The 23,694-nt window shown below is 39.9% G+C and overlaps 1 protein-coding gene across 2 annotated transcripts in view; it reads left to right on the top strand.

Moving 5' to 3' along the window:
- The first annotated feature begins 1,808 nt into the window (after positions 1 to 1,808).
- Golga1 (golgin A1) overlaps positions 1,809 to 23,694 on the top strand; it is a 46,731-nt gene continuing 24,845 nt past the window's right edge. For both annotated transcript variants that reach the window (XR_007977817.1, XM_052182427.1), the window contains exons 1-10: positions 1,809 to 1,938; positions 2,636 to 2,684; positions 3,647 to 3,907; positions 10,593 to 10,683; positions 13,816 to 13,890; positions 14,721 to 14,818; positions 16,226 to 16,258; positions 17,796 to 17,924; positions 18,430 to 18,599; positions 19,042 to 19,153. Coding sequence is in view for 1 of the 2 variants with exons in the window: in XM_052182427.1 (XP_052038387.1) it covers positions 3,773 to 3,907; positions 10,593 to 10,683; positions 13,816 to 13,890; positions 14,721 to 14,818; positions 16,226 to 16,258; positions 17,796 to 17,924; positions 18,430 to 18,599; positions 19,042 to 19,153 (843 nt within the window). In the remaining variant the exon portion in view is untranslated. The remainder of the gene's footprint in view (positions 1,939 to 2,635; positions 2,685 to 3,646; positions 3,908 to 10,592; positions 10,684 to 13,815; positions 13,891 to 14,720; positions 14,819 to 16,225; positions 16,259 to 17,795; positions 17,925 to 18,429; positions 18,600 to 19,041; positions 19,154 to 23,694) is intronic.

Genomic DNA, 23,694 nt, shown 5'->3' with positions numbered 1-23,694 from the left:
TCCATTTTAAGACTTAGTGTCAATTAGCTTTATATCACTAAAGGTTATTAAATCAAGGATTTTGGGTTTGGGGTTTTTGTTTTGTTTTTTTAAGTTCTTTACCCTGAAAATAATGGTGAACCTGTTGTCTACACTATGTTAGGCAGAAATGCACTTGTTGAAATAGCAGAAACTATACTTGACTTTCTAGTAGTGTGAGACACTTTTTTTAAATGTGCTTGTCTGTAACTGAAATGTTATAGAATTGTAACACTGTAGGAATTATAGAGTTATATTTATTAGCTCTCAACAGATTGAAGCACAATTTTCATGTAACAATCTTTATCCAAGTGCTCTCTGTCATACAAATAAAGCTGATTGCCTATCTAGTTGTTCATAGATCACTATGATCCTTGAGACAGTCTTGTTCATTTGTATTAAAATTTGGGTATTGTGAAATACTTTAAACCTGTCTGTCAGCTCTGTTATGCAGTAAATTGTTTAGAGTCACAATTTTTATGTGTTACAAGTCAATTTTGAAAAGACTTTACCACAATGACTAAGGGGGAAATTCAATTGTATCATCTGACTTGAACATTTATATTGTAAAAGTCTTGTCTGTGGTGTTTCTAAACTGCTTAAACCATATATTCTCTTAAGGATTTTAATTTGGTTTTGTTCCTTTCCAGCAGTCATTTTCTACTTTTGTCTGTTACAGTTAACATTGTATAGACCTTAAGAATTGTCAAGTTCTTGAACATTAATTTTCTTGAGTTTTTCACTTAACTCTTGTTATGTATATGATTTGTCATAAAGAATGTGAGCCTTTCACTTCTTCACTACATGAATTTCAGAGTAAACACTGTGATTCTACAGAGCAGATTCCATAGGCGTTCCAATATTCTTTACTGTTACACACAGTGCCTGTCACTTTGAGGGCACATAAATACTAGGATGGAAAATAAAACGTTGTTTTGATGTTTGTTAAATAAGATTACAGAATGTTTTGGGTTTTGGTTTTTTTTTTTCTTTTTGTGGTCAGTGAACTTTGCATTGATAAATATCCTCTAGGAATGTGTATACATTCATCTAGTGTGAACTCTTGTAAATGAATTTTGTATCTTGAATCACGTATAAAGTGTATCATCAATATAAAAAATAAACATTATTTGCGTAAAGTTTTATGTACTTCTTTTGTATTAACAATTGTTTCCTTGTTTGGGGTAGTATCTTAGGCGCTTCTAGCTGTCTTGAGTTAAATTCACACTTATAATTACCTTGTCGAGAATACTGTTTACAAAGTATTTGTTTTCTCCCTGCCAGGTTGCTACTACCACTAGGACAGGAGGAAACTGTAATAGATGGAATCAACAAAACCCTTAGGCTAGTGTTGCTCCTGGGGCAGGACTGAAGTTGCTATATTGTAGAATGCGTGGCTTGAAACTGAGAAATCTTATTTCGGCAGAACAAGGATAATAAGAGTCTAGAAACTTCTTTCAGTTGTATGAAACATGACCTACAGCAATAGGAAGGAAAGGTGCCCACTGTTGTCTTGGAGCACAGGCTTTTCTATGTCCCCGAAGCCGGCCCTGGAGTACCGCACGCCGCGGGGCTCCTCCCTCTTCAGAAGAGAAGGTGCCGATCAAGGGCGGCCAGGTTGCGGTGCCTCTGGCTGACGTGGCAGTGGCCGGCCAGCACAGGTGGAGGTGCCCGCGCCCTGCAGACGTTCCAGTCCAACGGCACCAGCACCCGGCTCGCGCGCCACTGAGTCGCACACGGGCGCATGCGCGCGCCCGAGAACCCAGCTGACGCGCTGCCACTTCCGGCGCGCGGCAAACGTGCGGTTCCGGGTCGGTGCTCGGCTCGTCGGCCTGAGGTGGGGGCTAAGCGCCCTCGAGAGTCCGCGGAGGCGTGGCTGCTCTTAGACAGCAAGTGCACTGCAGGAGTCCCTGGACGCAAGTAGGCCTCCCTCTCTCCCATGGCCTCCGGCGGTCTACTGCGAGGGCTGGACCTGATGGACCCCAACCCAGGGGTGGGGGCGGTGCCGGAGTGCTGGGGCGGAGGCTACCCCCTTGGCCTGGGGGTCTGGAGCTACCCTGCGCGACCTAAGCCACGCCACTACTCCTTTGAGGGGCGCAGTCTCCCTACTGTCAGAGGTTGAGCCCCTCCCTTGGTTGACAGCCCTAGTAGGGCTGCGGCTCCAGAGCGAGCCAGAGGGGGTGGGACCCAAATTGCGGTGACCTGCACCTCTGGACCTTAACCATCTGTCTGAACTTTGCTGTCACTCTAGCAACTTAGTGCGAGTAAGGGCTCAGGGACCAGACCACAAGCCTGACCAGCTGTGAGAATCAGCTGAAAAATAAATATTGTCACTGGGAAGCCTTCAACTAATTCAAGATGTTTTGCTCAGAACTCCTAGAGAGACATGGATGTAGGCATTAATGCTATGAGAAATTCTTTCTGCTTAAAGGTGAAATTCTTAGGCTGATCACTGGGACTGAGGAGCATCTTGGTGACAGTAGTACATTAGTGGCAAGTGGTGTATTTGCCCACTTATTCAGCTCTGCCCCCCCCCCCTTCTTTTGTCCCGCTCGACCTGAACATTTTGATCTTACACTTGAAATATCCAACCTGTTTTATCTTTGTTTTCACACAGGGCAATGACTTTGACCTCCAGACTGTCTTAAATATAGTAGATAAGACAGGTGAGTACAGTGGTTTACAGATATCGGGGTTAAAGTTTCGAAGGATTTCATAGGCTTAATAGATAATCTGAAGTGGTAAGGAGTCATCTGTCATCTTACAACAGAGTGTATCCTTCACAAGAAATGAAAAGTTAAGGTTAAACAGAACAGTAGGAGTTTGCTTTATTTTGTTTTTAAGACAATATCTCACTATGCAGCCCTCTGGCTGACCTGGAGCTGTGTAGACCAGACTTGGCCTTGAACTCACAGAGATCTTCTGCCTCTGCACCACCACATCTGGCCCAGTAATGTTTTATATTCCATTGAAGGAAAGAAATTTTGAATCTCATGTTAAATATCATATGGGAAGAAATTGTGGCTTGATGTAATATTATCAATCACAAAGAAAATTATACATTTCCACACATGCGTGAAAAGTTAAAGTGTATTTGATGACTATACTAAGTCTGGGTTTCTTGGTCAGTTTTTTTTCTATGTTGTAACTTTTCCCCTCCTCTCAAAGGAAGCACCTGATTGAAAACCAGGGATTGAGTTGCATATTTTGTGTCCTTTGACTTAAGGAGGAAAAAAAACACTAAATTCTTAGTATATTATTAGAAGAAAGATTTGAAACATTAAGTCATGATTACATGTCGTTGACCTGGAAATTTTTACATGCACCATTGCTAAAACAAAAGGTTGAGGTTTATGAGTCAGCTCTGTGTTCAGACACTAGCCCTATATACGTAGCCACTCTGTCCTTGGCAGGTTATGCTGCCTCCTTCAGACCAGATGTCCTCATTCATATATGTGAGTGAAGCACCTGGGTGTTTTTTAAATGCTTAATTATGTGTTCTCTCTCTCTCTCTCTCTCTCTCTGTGTGTGTGTGTGTGTGTGTGTGTGTGTGTGTGTGTGTGTACGTACTTATAACTGACTCTGACAGCTATTTAACTTGGAACTATATCTTTCATCTGATTTATAGATCCTGTGTTGCCAAAATTCTTTGGCCCACATTTAAGTGGGATGCAGCTAGCCTGGAGGTGTGAATGAATTTCATTCACTGAGAAGTCAGGGGTTCGTTTCCCCTGAAGATACCCACACAGCAAAAATGTTTGCAAAACTAAAGAAGAAAATTGCAGAAGAGACTGCTGTTGCTCAGAGACCAGGTGGCACCGCCAGGATCCCACGATCTGTGAGCAAGGAGTCTGTGGCCTCTATGGGAGCTGACTCGGGAGATGACTTTGTAAGTGTCTTCTCTTTCCTTGAATGTGTGATGGAGTCAGTATATATTTCCTAAGTACTACTGCAAGAAATCTCATCAGTCAAACTTTTTAGATTATTTTGTGCTTTTTCTAGTTTATAGAAAACTCTGCATTTCTCATTTTTCATTCTTGTTTTGTTATTTTTTATCCATTTTTCTCCTTGTTTTTATCCGTTTATATAACTTGTGCATCTTTTTGGTTTTGGTCTATTAAAATTTACAACTTGCCCTGTGTGAAAGTACATATATTTAATCCCAGCACTTTAGAGGCAGAAGCAGATGGATCTCTTTGAGTTTGAGGCCAGCCTCATATACAGAGCTAATTCCAAGATAGGCAGGGCTATACAGAAAAACCCTGTCTCAAAAAATAAATAAATAAATAAATAAATAAATAAATAAATAAATAAATAAATAATGAATAGATGTATTATGTGCATCTTGTTTTCTCTATCAGCACATAAATTTTAAGTCAATGTCTATAAATTGTGGCCTTGAATTAGCCAGAGTGCAGTTTATTGGGAAAGTTGATGGGAAATTTTCACTATGGATTCAGCATCCTATGTTGTTCATAAAGCATTTGTGTGTGTGTGTGTGTGTGTTTGGTAAGATTTCACAGTATGCTGCTCTTATCAGGAAAGATTAATGCTTGAGAATTATACTAAGTTAAATGACTCTTTAAGGGATTTTAATGCTTGATATATTCTTATATATGAATGTGTATAACATAAAAGCAGGTTATCCTCCAGGTCTACAAAGAAAGAAAGAAAGCATGTAAAGAACAATGTATATGTTAAAGTGTAAGTCATGATGCAAATCTCGTGCCCGTGTAAGAAGTAGAACATTAATAATGCTGTTAAAGACACTTATGTGCTACTTCCAAATTCCCCAGCTGTGCCAGACAGGTAGTAGCCTAAATAGTAGCCTAAAAGTACTATTTAAAACTGTACTTGGGCTTATGAAAGGGCGTGCCATACTCTTCTTGGGCTTACCTTTTTTTTTTTCTTTAACTCAACATTTTCCCAAAATGTATCTAGGTTTCCTGAAGATATGATTCATTCATTTTTACCTTTACTAAAATGCCACCATTTGAAAAGGCTGTGTTTTTTCTTTCTTCTTCTGGTGATTGACATTTGAATTGTTTCCATGGTCAGCTGAGTCTTCTCTCTTCTTCCTCTACCTGAATCCAGGTCGTATTACATGGTAAAAGCTATTAGGTTGTTGGAGTGGAGCAATAAAATTCCAAGATAAAGATTATCATTGGCTCCTGTAACAAACAGAAAATGGGAGTGGCTATTTGATCACCTAGCTGAAGAATATAAGTTTTAATGCTGAGCTCTACACCAGGAGGACCTGCTTTCCCTTCATGTTGATAATAAATAAAGTCTGTCATCTACAGTCCAGTCATACAGATTGACTTGAATTTAAGGACTACTTAGCTTTGAGACTTTTCCAGTAACCTATTTGAATTTAAGTAATTACATAGTCTGATCCTCACTCCCTATCTCTGATCGCTTATATCCAACTGAGTGTATTTCTCTAAACAGACATCTTTCCTGTGTCATCTCAGATTCAAAATAGACAAATTGGATTCCTTAACTACATCTTTCAACATGCATTTCATCTGCCCAAGTCCTTGAAACAGAAGCCATAAAGACTTTATAGAGTCCCCCTTCTTTTGACTTAGTGCATAATAAGTCAACAGCTATTTTGGATTCTATTTCCCAAATGTCTCTAAGACTTTCCTCTCTACTCCATCTGCTAGTGCATTTACTTGTGTTGCCCTTTTACCCAAGTCACCTTTCTTCCTGGATAAAAGTCACCAAACTAGATGCCCTGCCTCCAGTTTTCCTCAAGATAATCTTAAAAGTAAATCTATTCATGTGTCTTACTGCCTAAAACTGTAACTTTTTCCTCATTTTCAGGAACTCATTACTGTGGTATATAAACTGATGGTTTTGTCATAACTTACCTATCCAACTTGATCTTACTCAACTTTATTACACCCTACGCTAGATCCATATTTAATTTATTGAACTTCCTGAAACAAATTTTATTGCTTCCTGCCAAGAATTGTTTGTCTGTCCTATTTACTCTCTCAAATGTGCTGTTCTCTTTCATTCTGTGTTCTTCTGACAGATTCTTGGGCATCCGTCAGAGATTTTCCTCTCATGTTACTTCTATAAAGCCCCTAGGGCCCTGACCTTTTCCTCCTGAGTTTGGTGCATATTTTTCTTTCCTCAGTAGTAGCACCTGTTACTCTAAGTTACTAGTGCTGCCTCACATGATGATTATTCCAACAAAACTAGAAGTTCTGTCAAAGGCAGTAAGGTGAAGCAGCTAACTCACACAGGTCAGTTATGAAACCAAGGCCTGAACCTTATTTTCTTTTTCTCTTGAAACATGGTTTCACTTTGTGGGCTTGATTGACCTCGGTGTCAAAGAGATCTCCTTGCCTCAACTTCTGAGGGCCGGGATTAAGGACAGATGACACCTTACCAAGCTAAATTTCATTTCTTGCTGCATTATTACTGTGTGACAGTGGACAGCTTCCTTCCCTTTTCTTTGTTTAGTTCCCATATCTGTGAAGCAGGAATATAAACTGGACCTATCTTTATTAAATTATATGCCAGGGATCTCTCAAACCATCCCCTAGACTGGGTGATATACCAGGAGTGCTCAGTGTAAACTTTCTCTGACTGCCGTCATCAGGGGAGAGGTGGGAAAACTGCAGCTTCTGCAGTACTGTATTCTGTTCCCCAAGAACTGAGCTGTGACAATACTTGGAAAATGTCTGCTGAGGGATGCTGTACACATGTGATGCACAGACATGCATCCAGGCAAAACACCCATACACCTAGGAAATATGTATTTTCTATAGAAATCCTATAGAACCCAGTTTTTAGTATTTCATAATCAGCCTCTGTTGTTAATGCTGCTGTTTTAGGGAAGCCTGTTTCACCACTGTTCTAATGTTTAGCACAATGCTAGAGCCTAGGATATCTTATTCACAGTAATAAAACAACTTGTTTTGTTTGTGTCTCTCACAGTTCACCACTATTGACATTAGGAAGTAGGACCTTGGAGAGAGGAAGAAGTCAGGAGCCCTGGGTATTTAGGATTAGTGCCCTTATAAAAAGCTCCAGACATTCAGGGGGCAGCAAAAAGTTTCCCATCCACGAACTAAAAAGTGAGCCCTTGCCAAACACTAAATTCTCCCTAGGCCCTGATCTTAGTGTTCTCAAACTGCAGAACTAAGAAGTCCATTTCTGTCATCTAAGCTACCAATGTCATCTGTTATAGAAGTGTGAACAGAGAAGACACTTGGAGAAGATGCTGTGTAATAGGAGTCAAGATGTGGCAGCTTCTGCTCCGGGGACTGACAAGGCTGCTTTATGTGCTCCTCACCCATGTCACTGTCACAGCTCACATGCGGGAGACAGTGTACAGGGCAGTTGGGTAATCAGACCAGAGCCTTGCAGCTAAGAAGGGATGACACTTGGGCCTGAACCCAGGCACTATGACTGCACACACTACTTTACCTGTCCTTGACACTGATCCTGAAAGGGGTAAGCTCACTGGAAGAGACTTTACTAACATACTGGAGGCCCTACATTCAATCCCCAGAAACAGAATCTTTTTATAAGCCCTAGGTTTCTAGGTTTACTCAGTACTAGACAAAAAAAGAAAGAAACTGGCTCCCTGTCAAGATTGAATGACAAGTACCTGAACAGTTAAATAAATATTTAAAATGGGTTAGAAATTGTTCATCCACCTATAAAAACATCCTGGAGATAAACTGTAAAAACAGTATGAAAGATGAGGCATTATTAGTATTATTTTCAGTTTTGTTTGTTGTGGTAACAGAATTCTGCCTAAGTAGAAAAATACTGTTCTTTAGAAATGTATATTAGAGTTCAAAATAAAAGGTCCTTATGTCTATTATTTGAACCTCGTCAAAATAAGAATTGAAGAAGCAAATGTGAGAAAAGCATTTGAGGGGCAAATGGGAAATGATTGCTAGGCCACTCTCCCTACTTTGATGGAGTTTTGAAAACTTTTATAGCAAAACCAAAGACTAGGGTGTCATCAGGGTGACACATACCTATAATCTTAGCATTTGGGAGACTAAGGAAGGAAGATCTTCAGTTTAAGGCCAGACTGGGCCACATAGGAAAACACTGTCTAAAATTTTTAAAAAGATTTTCTTTTAGTATTGTAAATTTTGTTTGCCTGTCCCCACATGTATGCGTGATGTGCACTAAGTACACACATATATATATACAGGTATACTTACCTGTGCAGGCATATGTGGAGGCTAGAGGTCAGCTTTGGGAAGCTTCCTCGGTTGATCCCTACTATTTTATTTTATTTTATCTTATCTTATTTTATTTTATTTTATCTTATTTTATTTTATTTTATTTTGATTGTGGGTGCCTAGGTATACACACATGCAAAGGCGAAGAGGACATGGGCTATCTTCTTCTTACTCCCTGATTTCTTTCAGAATGGGTCTCTCAGTAAGAAGGTCTTTTGAGCTATGCAGGCTGCTAAGGAATTCTTGTAATACACTTGTCCTCCCCTAACATTGGGGTTCAGGTACATGCAGACATGTTTGGTTTTTTTTTTTTTTTTTTTTTCTATGTGCTTAGAAATTCAACTCAGGTCCTCATGCTTGTCCAGCAAGCACTCTTACCCACTGAGCCTGGAGCTCACCATTTTGCTATGGTATATGCCTGTCTTCTCTCCCACATAGTACAGGGGTTACAGGAATGTACCACTGTACCTGGCAGATCCAAACTTACGTCTCTCTACAGCAGGTACTTTATCCACTGAGCCATCTCCCCAGCCCCTATTTCAAAAAAATATTTTGTAAGTAGCTTACAAATTAGTACTCTTCCTTATAGCATTGTCCTACAGGCTTGGTTTGTTTTCCTCATCCCACCCCACTCTCCTTCCCTTCCCCTCATTGTTCTTCATCAGAAGTAATAGTAGAAATGAAAAGACAGGCTCTGGATATCCAGACTGCAGCAATTGCTTATTGGGTAAAGACTTGCTGCAGGCCGCATTATTTAAGTTTGATCCCTAGGGCCCATGTGGTAGGTGAGAACCAACTCCTGCCAATGTCCTCTGACCTCCACACAAATGTACATACATATACATAAACAAATAAATGCAAAAAAATTGAGGAAAAAAGGATTAGAATATCAGCTGGGCATGGTGGCGTATTCCAGTAATTCCAGAATTCAGAAAGCCAAAGCATGCCAGGCGTGGTGGCACACGCCTGTAATCCCAGCACTTGGGAGGCAGAGGCAGGTGTATTTCTGAGTTCGAGGACAGCCAGGGCTACACAGAAAAACCCTGTCTCAAAAAACCAAAAAAAAGAAAAGAAAAAAGAAAAGAAAAAAGCCAAGGCAGTAATACCACCAAGTAAGTTCAAGGCCAGGCTGAACTACAGAATGAGACTTTGTCTCAAAACCAAAGAGAAACCTCCCTCCCTAAAGTAAACTATGTCTTAGTAGTAAGAGTACTAATAGTATGCATAGACTTTTAAGTTTTGAGGGTTTTGTATAACCGAGGCTCTCTTCTAACTGAAAGAGTTATGCCACCACTGCTTCCTGACCTGGTGTTAAGGCCTTTGTCACCATGCCTGGCTTTCCATAAGTACATTTGTTTGTTTGTTTGTTCGTTCGTTCGTTGTTTTTGAGACAGAGTCTGACTGTCCTGGCTGTCCTAGAACAGCCTATGAAGACCAGGTTAGCCTTAAACTCAAAGATTCACCTGCCTCTGCCTCCCAGTGCTAGAATTAAAGGTGTGCACCACTACACACAACTCTCCACCACTTTTAAAATAATTGAGTGTTGGAGCTGAAGAGATGGTTCAGTGGTTAAGAACACTGACTGTTCTTCTGAAGGTTCTGAGTTCAAATCCCAGCAACCACATGGTGGCTCACAACCATCCATAACAAGATCTGACTCCCTCTTCTGGAGTGTCCAAAGACAGCTACAGTGTACTTACATATAATAAATAAATAAGTAAGTAAATAAGTAAATAAATAAATAAATAAATAAATTGTTTATTTATTTTAAAAATGTGACTGTTGGTGCAGACAGTAGATACCTATTCATATATTGAACTATTGAGTGCATGTTTTCTGTGAAAGTCTGACACATTTTGGAGGATTAATAACTATCTGTTTTGTAAATAGGGATACTGAAGCTTTATCAATACAGGACGAAGTCTTAGCCATGCACAAGACTACATGGTTCTTTGTTAAAGACCCCTCCCCCTTTACTCCAGGAACTTAATCTTTAGAAGACAAAGTGATTTTTTTGTGTGTGTGTTATATTCTTGGTGTAATATGATCATAAGGAACTTATTTATTCTATACTACTAGATAAAGGACTGCATTTACTGCAGTAGCTTACACAGCATAGACTTATGTGACATGTGCTTGTGTGACAGCACCTATGGCTTTCATGTCACTCAGGAAGGTAGTGTCACTTCCACTTTACAGGTGGAGGAGAAAGGCCTCATTAGGAAGGCTTTAGTGATTTAGTCAACTGAAATGTACTAAGTATAAAGAAGAGGTGTTGCTTTTCTAGCTAGTGCTGACTTACAGAGCTAGAGACCCACATGAACAGTTCTTCCCTTTCATCTGTCCCAACAGGCTTCTGATGGAAGCAGCTCCAGAGAAGATCTCTCATCCCAACTTTTGAGAAGAAATGAACAGATACGGAAGTTAGAGGCCAGACTTTCTGGTATGTGTTAAGTAGCCATAAACAACAGACATAGGCCAGGTGTCCCTCCCCTGCTATGAGCCTCCTTTATAGGGTAACTTCTATAGTAACTTCTACATTATACCTGATCTCCTAGTCAGAAAGTTTATTTCTTAAAAGAATCTATTTTTCTGCTGCTGAAGTTTCTAGCCATAGCTATAAAAAGTGTTTAAAATTCATATAAAGGATAGTATGGTGCTGCAGGCCTTTGATAATAGTGCTTAGGGAGGCAGGAAGTTTGTAAATATAAGGGCAGTCTAGGCTACATAGTAAAATGCTGGGGGGGGGAGGGGGAGGGGAGTCAGAGAGATGGTTCTGAGGGTAGGTTGACCAGCTGCCAAGACTGACAACTGAGTTTGATCCCTGGGACCCAATTGGAGGAAAGAGAGGACCACCTCCTAAAAGTTTTCCTCTAATGTATGCATGTGCACAGAAAATTTAAAAAACAAAACAAAATAAAAGCCATGAAGTTTGAAGGCTTTTTTTTTTTAACAGTAAGAAAAAAAAAATGTATGTAGAATAGATTTGACCATGTTCCACCATTAGCATAGCTTACTTTCAGGTACAAAATTATAGGGACCAAGCCGGGCGGTGGTGGTGCACGCCTGTAATCCCAGCACTCTGGGAGGCAGAGGTAGGCAGATTTCTGAGTTCGAGGCTACCCTGGTCTACAGAGTGAGTTCCAGGACAGCCAGGGCTATACAGAGAAACCCTGTCTCGAAAAAAACAATAAAAAAAACAAAACAAAAACAAAAAAAATATATATATACATGTATATAAATATATATATATATATGTATGTATGTATGTATATATGGACCACAATCTATAGGATGGGGATTGATCAACAGATATTGAATCCATGTGCTACAGATAAGCTTTGGTGCTAGGCTGCTACTTAGTATAGCTCACATCACCCATGTGACTTGCTCCAAGTCTTGAGGCCACTTTTTACTGGTTTTCCTAACTTTATTACCTGCTTCTTTAGGAGGTGTAATGAGAATTACACCTCTGTCTTAGTCACTGTACTACTGTTGCTGTGAAGAAACAGCATGACCAAGGCAGCTCTTAAAAAAGAAAACATTTAATTAATATCCTGATATGAAAGCAAAAAGAGACATTGGGCCTGGCATGGGCTTTTGAACCTCAAAGAACACACCCAGTGAGTGACACAGTCCCATCAACTAGGTCACACCTGCTCAGACAAGGCCATGCCTCCTAATCCCTCTAAAATAGGGCCACTCCTTGGTGACCAAGCATTCAAATATATGGGGGGGGGGGCATTCTTCCTCAGTTCTTATTTTGTTCATTTTACAATTTACAGAGCTCCCATTATATCCTTTATCCAAACAAGGCATGTTCATACTAGAGTTGTGAGCGTTTATATTTTTTTTAACAGTGGACATATTTTGATAGCTTTGTCCTGTGAAGTATTCACACTATTGTTAATCATTTTTTCTTCAGGTCCAGCTTCTTGGGGTCAACAAGATAAGGCACACAAGTAGTGAGTGGTAAAGCTGGGATCCACACTAAGAGTCAGACCTAGCTCCACAGAGTCTGATTAAAGTCAGTCGTTAGTATCTAGTACATCTATCCATAAGGTTGGTTGTTCTATCTTGATACCTGTAAACAACAGTAGTAACAAAAGTGAAATAACTATTCCTTAATGTTGGAAAGGCTTGTAGTGTTAGTAAGTGCTTTTCCCAATACAGAAAGGAGAATGGTTGGCCTTGACATTTCTCAGTCCACTGAACATCTTAGGAATTGTCACTGACTTTGAATGAGTAATAACAATAGCAGCTATGTTTTACTCACTGCTGTGTGCCAAGCACTTAGTGTATATATTACTTTAATGCTTCCTTTGAAATTATGTAATTAGGCCCAGTGTGTAATTATGCAGTTTAATCCCAGCACTCAGGAGGCAGAGGATCTCTGAGTTTGAAGCCAGCCTGGTCTACAGAGGAAGTTCCAGGACAGCCAGGGTTACACAGAGAAACCATGGCTCTGAAAGAGAGAGAAATAGATATTATTAATATCAACTAATCTATGAAGAAACTAATATTCCAGATCAGCAATTTACTTAAGATTCTTAGCTAAGAACTGACAAAGTTAAAATTTGAACTACTCTCTTCTTTTATATTATAACTGTCTTCTTTGGCACCCCTGATAATTCTTTCAGCTTTGAGGTGACCTATGTCAATCAGTTCCTGTATAGAAAGGGAGTACCTACACCAGTTTAGAGATTGAGCACCTACACCATAAAGACAGTTCTATGCTAAGGTGTTTGCTGTGAACTACTGCTGTTCACTTTTATGGTTGCAAGTGAGCTTTTAATTATTACCCTTGATCTGCCATACTGCTGCTAAAGGCAACAGGGAATGAGAATGTCTTAGTCACCGTTCTGTTGCTATGGAGAGAGACCATGACCATAGCAACTATTAGAAAAGAAAACATTTAACTGTTTTTTAACAGTTCCAGAAATGGTCTCCCTTACAGTTCCAGAAATTGAGTCCATTATTGTCGTAGCTGGGAGTATGGCAGCATGTAGCAGTCACTGGCGCAGTAGCCAAGAGCTACCTCCTGATCCACAGGCAGAGAGACAGACAGACTGGTTCCACGAAGCTTTTGAAACCTCAAGTCCACCCTTGTGATATACTTCCAACAAGACCCTGCCTCCTAATCCTTCTAATCCGTTCAAATAGTTTCACTCCCTGATGACAAAGCATTCAAATATATGTGCCTGTGGAAGCCATTCTTATTCGAACCCTCAAAGGAACACTGAGCCTTATTACAGACAAATGGAGATGATGGTGGGTTTTTCATAACAAGGCTTTTCTGATGACCAGGCCTAGCCTAATTGTTCTCTGTCAAGGCTAAACAAATCTACCTGTTTGTACTCACTGTTTATACCATGGAAAGTCTGTACTATTCCTGTTTGCCTGTGTCATTCATTGTTAATGGGAAGCTTTCTACCTAGCTTTTCTTAACAGGACTGGTTTTCAGGTTAAGAAAATCATCATCATTTTCATTCATTTTTTTTGTTTGTTTGTTTAATTAACTTCCTTTCCTGATGTTTGTCCACTCCTGGTATGTGCATCACCCTCCTCACCCAAGACTATGCTGAACAGGTCCGAAACTTGCAGAAGATAAAAGAGAAGCTTGAAATTGCATTAGAAAAACACCAGGATTGTACGTATTTTTTTCTGCTTTCTTTAATCTTTTCAGGCTTTAGCTTTTTAAATGAACTAGTATATTATGACATGTACTCATCAGAACTCATATCTCTATTTTATACTGTTCTTAATGAGATTGATGTGACATTTGACTGAAAGTTATCAAGTATAAGCATATATGTGTTGCTTTGTAGGCGTACTACTTAAGAGGGGATCACTATGTGCTCATTTCTATCTAGCTGATCCACTTACTGATTGCCCTTAGGTTTCAGTACAGTCTAGTACCTGGTCTTGGGTCTAACCTAGGAGAATATTTTCAACATAGTTTCATTACTGTGGGGAAGCTCTGACATCACTATACCAACAATAAAATGGACATACATTTTGTTAAATTACCCTAACCGATCCCAACTCATGTTTTCCTTGGGTATTATCATCCAAGAAAGGTGCTACAGGAAGTCAGAAGAAAACTAAAGAAAGCTTTTGTTTTGTCTCTCTTGTTACTGGCTTTGATTTTTAGTTTGTTTTTTAGTTCTGATGAAAAGGTAGTAGCTGTCGCTTCACAACAGCTTTGGTGTTTTCTGCTCACCTACCTTAAGTGTTTGTCATGATTCCATTCAAAAAGCTACCGTTTGATGTCTTTACTATACAGAAAGAAAAAATAAGGACTCAAACTCTTACCAGGGCAAAAAGGTTGTAGACACTTGAGTATTTCACAGTGTCATAATCCATTTCTGTGACCTTGCTTGTTTCATTTAGTGACATTTGTGAACTACTCACATGAGCTGTTCATCATGCTGTCTCTGAAGTATTTCCATGTCTCAAATAGAGCCTCTTTGTTAACAGCTTCCATGCGGAAATTTCAAGAACAGAATGAAACATTCCAAGCCAACAGAGCCAAAATGGCAGAAGGACTGGCTTTGGCATTAGCCAGGAAGGACCAGGTATTTAAATGTGGTACTGCCCAAGGCTCAGAAAAGATTTCACTTAGGGACCCAACTTAAAAATCATGACAGAGACCTGATAAAAGTCTACATGACCTAGAAGGAAAGAATTACTATAAGTTCTTTAAGTATTCATTTGGCATTTTCTTATGAAATCAGACTTAATCATAGAATGTGTCCAGAATGTGAGAGTTATTCTCTCTGTGTATCTTTTTAAAATAGAAACAGAAAGAAATGTATCCATAATCTACTAGTGAGCCTACAAAAAAGCTCTCACCCTCTAAAGTGTTGTCCCCAACCCTACACCCCAAGCACCCGCCTCTTCCAGTATAATTACTGCACATTACTCACAGTAGTTCACATAACCCTTCTGACCCTTTCTCAAAAATAAAGTATAGACAGAAAGTAGAGACAGAACTCTTAATCCCCATAGAAACAGCTACTGCAAGGTGCTGCGTGAATGGCAACAAAAGGAAAAATAAGCCAAGTGTCGTGCATGTTTATAATCTCAATGCTTGGGTTGATACAGGAGGATCAGGTTTTCAAGATCAGCCTGGTCTGTTTGAAACCCTGTCTCAAAAAAAAGGGGGGGGGGGGGGAATAAATTAATTAATACAAAACAAAAAAAATTTAAAAGGAAAAATAATATTACAGTAACTATGGGATATGTTATTTTTGATATAGCCAGTACTGTTTTAAATTAGGGTAAGCATCGGTGTTTCATAGATAATCCTGTATATAAGTGGTTAGTTTGTTTTAAAGTATAAATATAAAAGCATCATCTACTAGTCCTGAATAGATAATTATGGTATGTGCATGTATGTAAATATGAGGGAAAAAAGCAGTCAAAAAGTAGTATATTGTTTTATAGCTTTTGCTATTGGACCTTTTGTACCAATGTTATTTTCCTTGAATTCTGTTTTGTGGATGAGGACTCTAATATCCCCTCTCCTTTGTCATACACCAGAGGGCATATTAAGCAAGAGAGCAGACAATTGCCAAATACTCTTCTTGCTCTTGCTTCCCGAGACTTTAAGTAAATTGATGTCTAAACATCAGCCATGTGACCCAACCTAACTCAGTAGATTCTAGCTGCCCACTCTCAAGAAGTAATAGCAGTGTTCCTGGGAGACAGAAGAATAGAAGAGCTTAAATGTCCTACTGAGCAGACACCTGCAGGCAATCTTATGTTCTAGAATTATATGTAAAATTCATTTTCCTTTTTTTTTAAAGGACATTTAGCTTAATATTGAACAAATTCTATAGGTATTTTTTGTTGGTCTATGTTATTGTGTGTCATTCCTTTTGTGTTGTTGATTGATGACCTTTAGGGGGCAAGTTGTTTTCTGAATGTCTTAGTATTGCAGATTCTCTTCCCTGGAAAGCTTACTTCTCCTTTTGTTTTAGGAATGGTCAGAAAAGATGGAACAGCTTGAAAAGGTCAGTCATTTTTGTTTTATGCGTGCTGGCATCATCTGTGGGGTTTAGGAACTATTTTCTCCAGCCTGCACTAGTTGGTAAAGGCCCATTACCCAGCTACTCAATAGACTGAAGCAAGGGGATTGCAAGGTGAAGGCCTGCCCTGGCTTTGACCAGAGTGAGTTCAAAACCAGCGCTAATAACTTTGTAAGATTCTATTCTTTATTTTTAAAAAGATGTTTGTTAAATTCTTACCTGTTATTTTTGTCTGTGTGACTCTATGCCACATGTGTAACACGTGGAGACCATGGAGGCCAGAGCAATTGGACCCCTTGGATCTAGAGTCACATAGCTACTTGCCTTAGTTCCCAGGAAACTTTTCTGGAATAGCAATAAATTCCCTTCACTACTGAGCTAGCCACCTCAGAATTCTTTTAAAGTCAAAAGTGGGAACTGGCAAGGTCGTTCGTGTGTAGAGGGACTTGCCACCAAGCCTGACGCCTATGCTCAGTCTCCAGAAACTACACGGTGGGAAGAGAGAACCATCACCCACAAGTTGTTCTGTGATCTATATATATATACCATGGTACACACAAGTCCATGTTCACATAAACATACAAGTACATACACACACAAATTATAAACATTAATAAAAATAAATCTCATATTGTGCCAAAATGAGACTGTTCTCCTCAGTACCCAGCTTATAGTACTGGCTGTGGCAGTCCTTGAAGCAGGACACTAGGTGACTGGAATGACTTCAGTTGCCTGCTTCGTCTTCCTCCTGAATGGGCATGCCGAGTATCCTTTGTTGGCTCTTCCTACTGTACTCTCTACCCTCGTCTGTTTCCTTATTTACCGAAAGGCCAATGGCTGCTGCATTAACTGGGCTTGGTGTCCTCTGGCTTTGAGTGGCCACTTAGGAACAGGAAGAATGACGGTGGAAAGTATAATTCACATGTTTATTCCTCAACTTTGTCCACACGGTGTTCCTTGGATTTCCTTAATCCTGTGACCCAAACAATTAAGCTTCCATTGGACTACTGGTTCAGTTGGACACTTTGAGATGGTTTTTCTTATAATCTCTCTCTTTTTAGTGCCCTTTGCTTCACAGGTAAATTGGTTCTGCTACCTGTTCGGTTGTAGGCCCTGATTTGACCCTGTAGTCACATTGGGTATTCTGCCTAACAAAACTAGGGGAACCAGAACATTGCTCAAGGTTTAGTACTGAAGAGATAGGAGAGCCTCTTGGCTAAACAAAGATGATATCTTAGGACCGTTGATCAATGGGCTACATAGGCAGCTAGTTGCTACATAGCAAAGCCTGTCTCAAAATAATGTCTAGGGACTGGAGAAATGGAGAAAGGCACTTGTGGCTAAGTGTGGTGACTTGAATTTGATCCCTGGAACCCTTAAGTTATCATTTGACCTCTATACATGTATTGTGGCAAGTGTGTGTGTGTTTACAATCATGCAGTTTAAAAACTAATTTTGAAAGTTCTGCTTATACAAGATTTCTAATACTTGGGTTGCCTGAGTTGGTGTCTTCTTCTCACAGGATAAAAGGTTTCTAACATCTCAGCTGCAAGAAGTAAAGAACCAGAGCTTGAGCCTTTTTCAAAAAAGAGATGAGATTGATGAACTAGAGGGGTTCCAGCAACAGGAGATCAGCAAAGTAAAGCACATGGTAGGTGTTTCCATTTTACAAGTTCAGTAATAGTACCAATGAGCAGTGAGCCTTTACGCCTCAAGAGATCATCACTTGCAAGACTGTAAACACCCTCATAGCCTTTGTTATTAACCACATTGAAATGCTTTCAGGTTTATTAAAAGTGGAAAGGTTCTATTTGAAATGTATCTTTTTTTACCTTCTTTTTTTTTTTTTTTTTTTTTTTTTTTAAGGACTACACATTCAGCCCAGTTCTCATCCCACAAAAATCCTGTGTGGTGTGTGTGTGTTTGAGAGAAAGAGAGAGACGGAGATGGACGGGGAGGGAGAGGGGAGGGCAAGCATATGCCACAGCTTGTGTGAGGTCAGAGGACAACTTTCAGGAATCCATTCTCTCCTTGCAGCAGGGATTGAATTGAGGTAGTAAAGCTTGTGAGGCAAGTTCTTTACCACTGAGCCATCTCAGTGGTCTGACTGTTTAAAGTATGTTTCTTAGTGGTGGGACATTATATCTTCTTACTAGCTTTTAAAAAAAGAAGAATGCTTGGGGAAGATGGAGCAAGAATTGGATGCACGAACCAGGGAGCTTAATCGTACTCAGGAGGAGTTGGTGACTTCTAATCAGTTGTCATCTGACTTAAGCCAGCGACTAGAAGAATTGCAGAGACACTGCTCAGCGCTGGAAGAACAGAGGTTCTTGCTTGGTCTGTGGGGCCCTTGGGAGAGGTGTTGGTGTAGCATTGCTAAAGCCCACCCACATGTCCCCATTGCTCATCACAACCGTTCATCTCAGTGCTGGCAAAGGCTTCTGGATCAGTCCTTCCGTGCCTAGGCCTCAAGCCCTCTACTCCATCACAGCACTGACTCCTTCCCTCCCCTGCGTAGGCACAAGTGTATTCTAGTCCTACTAAGCAGTACTATCTGATTTCAGTTGTAAAGTTATTGAATACTCAAAGACATAATTCACTGCTTAGACCTGGTGGTCTTTAAGCCAAGGAGCCTTTCACAGAGATAAACTTAGTGTGGCTGTAATAACACTTGCAGACTGAAATATAAGGAGTCATGTGCATTCTTCCTTTGGAGAGTAATAGAGGAAATACCAAATTTGCTCATTGTGTGCTTTCTTTTAATGAAGGGATCACTTGACAGCTTCAAAAGCAGGTGCAGAACATAAGGTTGTCGTCCTGGAACAAAAGGAACAAGAGCTCCAGGCGGCCATCCAGCAGCTGTCCAGTGACCTCCAGAAGGTAAAGTCAGAGCATGGGCAGGGGCTTCCTCCTGTGCCCCACAGGCTCTACTTCCTGCTCTAGCCAAATTGGACTCATGGGGAGCAGCTCCTCAGTTTCCCAGGCTGCTGAACAGAAAGTGTGGTATTTCCAGATGTGGTGGTACATACCTGTAGTGTAGGAACTTTAGAAGCTGAGGCAGGCTTAGGCATTTGAGATTGGTTTTGAAAACAATGTAAGACCTCCATGTTTTTTTTTTTTTTTAAGAAGTGGAATTGGTAAAGGGGGGAAAGAAAACAGTATCCTAATAGGAATTCTAAAAACAGTATTTATTTATTTTGGTTTTGATTGGCAGTCTAAATTGCTTAGGGTAGTCTAGAACTTAGAGTTATCTAACCTTAGTCTCCCAAGTAGCTAAGATTAAAAGCGTGTGCCACTGTACCCATATAAAACAAAGCATGTCATTTGTTTGTTCTAACTATGTCTTAATTGGCCTGGGAGTTTAGTGCAGCTGTAGAGCATGGGCTTACTATAAGGCCCTAAGTTCAGTCCCTAACACCATAAAGAAAAAGATTATGTCTTAAAGTACTACATAATGAGGCTGGAGAGATGACTCAGAGGTTAAGGCTCTTCTTCTAGAGGTCCTGAGTTCAATTCCCAATAACCGCATGGTAGCTCACAACCATCTGTAATAGGATCTGATGCCTTCTTCTGGTGTGTCTGAAGACAGCTATAGTGTACTCATACATAAAATAAATCTAAAAAAAAAGTACTACATAATAGACCTTGAGTAGAAGAATGTAAAACAGTCACTGACATGCCCAGAATATTACTCAGGCTTACATGGTTTTTATTTTTGTTTCTCATTTGGTTGAAAGAAATGTATTGCTCGGTGTAAAGAAAACTGTAGTCCTGTGCTAAATTCTGAGGATAGATAGATGAACAATAATAACTAAGAATGAAAGATTGTTGGGGTTTTTTTTTTGTTGTTTTTTTCGTGTGTGTGTGTGTGTGTGTGTGTGTAGATTAGAAGTCAACCCACAATAGTCAGTTCTACCTTTCCACTAGGTAGGTCCTAAGAATCAAACTAGGTTATATGGCTTGTTGGCATGAGCCTTAACCTGCTGAGCCATATCATCGGCCCTGAAGGATTATTCTATTCATTTCCATTTTTTCATTTTATATATATATATATATATATATAAGAAGAAATGGCCTCCTCCTTTCCCTTTTTTGTTTGTTTGTTTGTTTGTTTGTTTGTTTGTTTGTTTTTCAACACAGGGTTTCTCTGTGTAGCCCTGGCTGTCCTGGAACTCACTCTGTAGACCAGGCTAGCCTCGAACTCAGAAATCCACCTGCCTCTGCCTCCCAAGTGCTGGGATTAAAGGCATGCGCCACTACCGCCCAGCACCTTTCCCTTTTTTATTTTTTATTTTTTTAATTTTTATTTTTTTATTTATTTGCTTTCATATATATATATATATATATATATATATATAATGAAAAATTGAAATGAATAGAACAATCCTTATATTTTATATATATAAATGAAAAATATATATAGATATATATTTTTTTTTTCATTTATAGATAGAGAGAGAGAGAGAGAGAGAGAGAGAGACATAGATATGGTTTATTTGTGTGTTTTATGTATATGAGTGTTTTGTCTCCATACATTTGTACACCAGAAGAGAGTATCAGATCCCACATCCCATTACAGATGGTTGTGAGCTACCATGTGGTTGCTGGGAATTGAACTTAGGAACTCTGGAAGAGTAGTCAATGCTTTTAACCACTGAGCCATCTCTCCAGCCCCATCCAATATCTATTGATGATATTCTTTCCCTCCCTCAACTCTTCACAGATGGTCCCTACCCCTCCCTACCTTCCCAACGGTATGCTCTTTCTCTCTCTGTTTTTCTGTCAGTAGTTTATTTACAGTTTTATCTGGTATAAGCATTCAATATTTACTCTATTTTTTTACAGGTTGCTCCTTGTAAACATTCTTCATGTCCTTTAAAAGGATAAATTAAACATCCTTCTTTCTTTCTTTTTTTTTTAAAAGACTTATTTATTATATGTAAGTACACTGTAGCTGTCTTCAGCTGCACCAGAAGAGGGCATCAAATCTCTTTACAGATGGTTGTGAGCCACCATGTGGGTGCTGGGATTTGAACTCATGACCTTTGGAAGAACAGTCACTGAGCCATCTCTCCAGCCCAACATCCTTATTTCTTAAGTAGCTGGTTCCTTACTATAAAAAAAAGGGTGCAGCAAATCCAGATCCAAAATACACTGTCCTCGTAGCCAGCAGTTCCTTTTTATCTTCCATGGAAAATGGCAAATTCTTCCCTGCGCCCTACTCACAGTGACCTGCTGGAGACAGGGGTACAGAGAGGAAGGCGGAAGAAACGGCTTCCTCCTTTCCCTTTTTTTATTTTTTTTAATTTTTTTTTTAAAAAAAAGAATTGTTTATTCAAACTAGGTTGTACAACTCGTTGGCATGTGCCTTAACCTGCTGAGCCGTATCATTCATATACACTGTAGCTGTCTTCAGACACACCAGAAGAGAGCGTCGGATCCTATCACAGATGGTTGTGAGCCACCATGTAGTTGCTGGGAATTGAACTCAGGACCTCTGGAAGAGCAGGCAGTGCTCTTAACCACTGGGCCATCTCTCCAGCCCCCTAATTTTTATTCATATATGCATTTGTGTATGTGTTCATGAACTTGTGCCATTGCGTATATGTGGAGGTCAGAGGACAACCTTCAGGAATTACTTCTTTCCTTCTACCATGTGGGTCGCAGGGATTGAATTCAGGCTGTAAGGCTTAGCAGCAGATGCCTTTAACCCACTAAGCCATCCCACTGGCCCATGATGGTAGCATTGCTAAGAGTAATGGCAAGTGGAGGTTGGACAAACCTAAGGAATGCTGAGGGGACTAGCAGAATTGGATATCTTTGTTCCTGGCTTGAGTATCTGAGTTGCTGATACTACCAGTCATCATTTAGGAGCATTACAGGAAGGTCAATTAGTACCAGGGTCATGAGAGAGTAGGTTTTTATTGTTGTTCTTAATAGCCATATATGACTTTATAAACTTTACATATTTATAAGAATAAGAATGAGGTAAAATATGTAATAAACTGACACCCTGTGTATGAATTCTCTAGGCTAAGGGAACAGTATTTCTCTACAGGCTTCTGTGTATCCTTCACTGTTCCATTTCATCCTTTCTCCCTTCAGAAGTAACAAGTTAGTCATAGTGGTGCATATCCCTAATTTCAGTACTCAGAAGGCATAGGCCAGCCTAGGTCCATATAGTTAGACCCTGTCTCATAAAACAAAATAGTAAAAACAATAATAATAATAATAATCTAGCACAGCTATAGATTGTTTTGATTCTTGCTTTATTTTATATTTTCACCATATTTGCTTCCTATACAATATCTTCACTTTTTTCTCATTTTTCTTAGTATTATATAAATGAAATCATGCTGTAAGTATTCTAAACCTTGCAATTTTGTTTTGTTGAGATAGAATCTCACTTTGTAGCTCTAGCTGGTCTAGAACTCACTATGTAAACAAGGCTGGTCTTCCATTCACAAAGATCCACCTACCTCTTGCCTTCTGAGTGCTGGGATTAAAAGCATGCACCACCATGCCACTTATTTATATATCCCCAATCTTAAAGTAACTTATTTTGGGCTCATACCTGTGAGGCTTAGTGTGGCTAGAGAGTAGATAAAGAGGAAAACTCAGGAAATAAGCAGGTCTAGTGGCAGAGATTGTGTTTGGTAGCAGTTCTTTAGTCTGCCCCAGGTGTTAAAGGCCTGATAGAACACAGCCAGACCAATCCATAAAAAGAGTAACTGTGGGGGCTGGTGAGATGGCTCAGTGGTTAAGAGCACTCACTGACTGCTCTTCCGGAGGTCCTGAGTTCAAATCCCAGCAACCACATGGTGGCTCATAACCATCTGTAATGAGGTTGGATGCCCTCTTCTGGTGTGTTCAAAGACAGTGACAGTGTACTCACAAATAATAAATAAATATATCTTTTTTAAAAAAAGAAGAAGAGTAACTGGAGCTGGGCAACTAATTCTTTTCCTGACCTCAACATTATGTTCTCCCTCACCAACAGAGCAACTTGTGTAACTGGCTGGTCTTCGGTGGAACAGGGCACCATAGTGTTTCTCTAGTTCAAGTTATTATGCAGCAGAGCAAGTGCAGGCCTGAACCCTGAAGACCAGTCTGAATCCTTGCTGTGTCACTGAGAGATGTAGTGATTATAAGGACTAATATAACGGGAGATGCTTGTTCATGTCTGCATACTGGAGCTACTTCTGTTGCTGCTGTGGTTGAGCCATGCTTCTTGCAAGCACTTCTATCACACCGGTCCGCATTCTAGTGGGAGAGGCTTGGGGAAGCTTCTTTCCTTCCTGCCTTATCTACTTTCTGAATACTGCGATCTACCTCAGCGCCGGCCTTTCTGGCCTCTTCCACCCAGTTTTCTGGTTCGGGTGAACTTGTTTTAGCTCTTTGCATATGTTGTCTGTTCTACT

The sequence above is a fragment of the Apodemus sylvaticus genome, chromosome 5 (genome assembly GCF_947179515.1).
Source record: "Apodemus sylvaticus chromosome 5, mApoSyl1.1, whole genome shotgun sequence".
NCBI lineage: Eukaryota > Metazoa > Chordata > Mammalia > Rodentia > Muridae > Apodemus > Apodemus sylvaticus.
The sequence above is the reverse complement of the archived record's forward strand: the minus strand, read 5'-3'. Positions and strand labels throughout refer to the sequence as shown.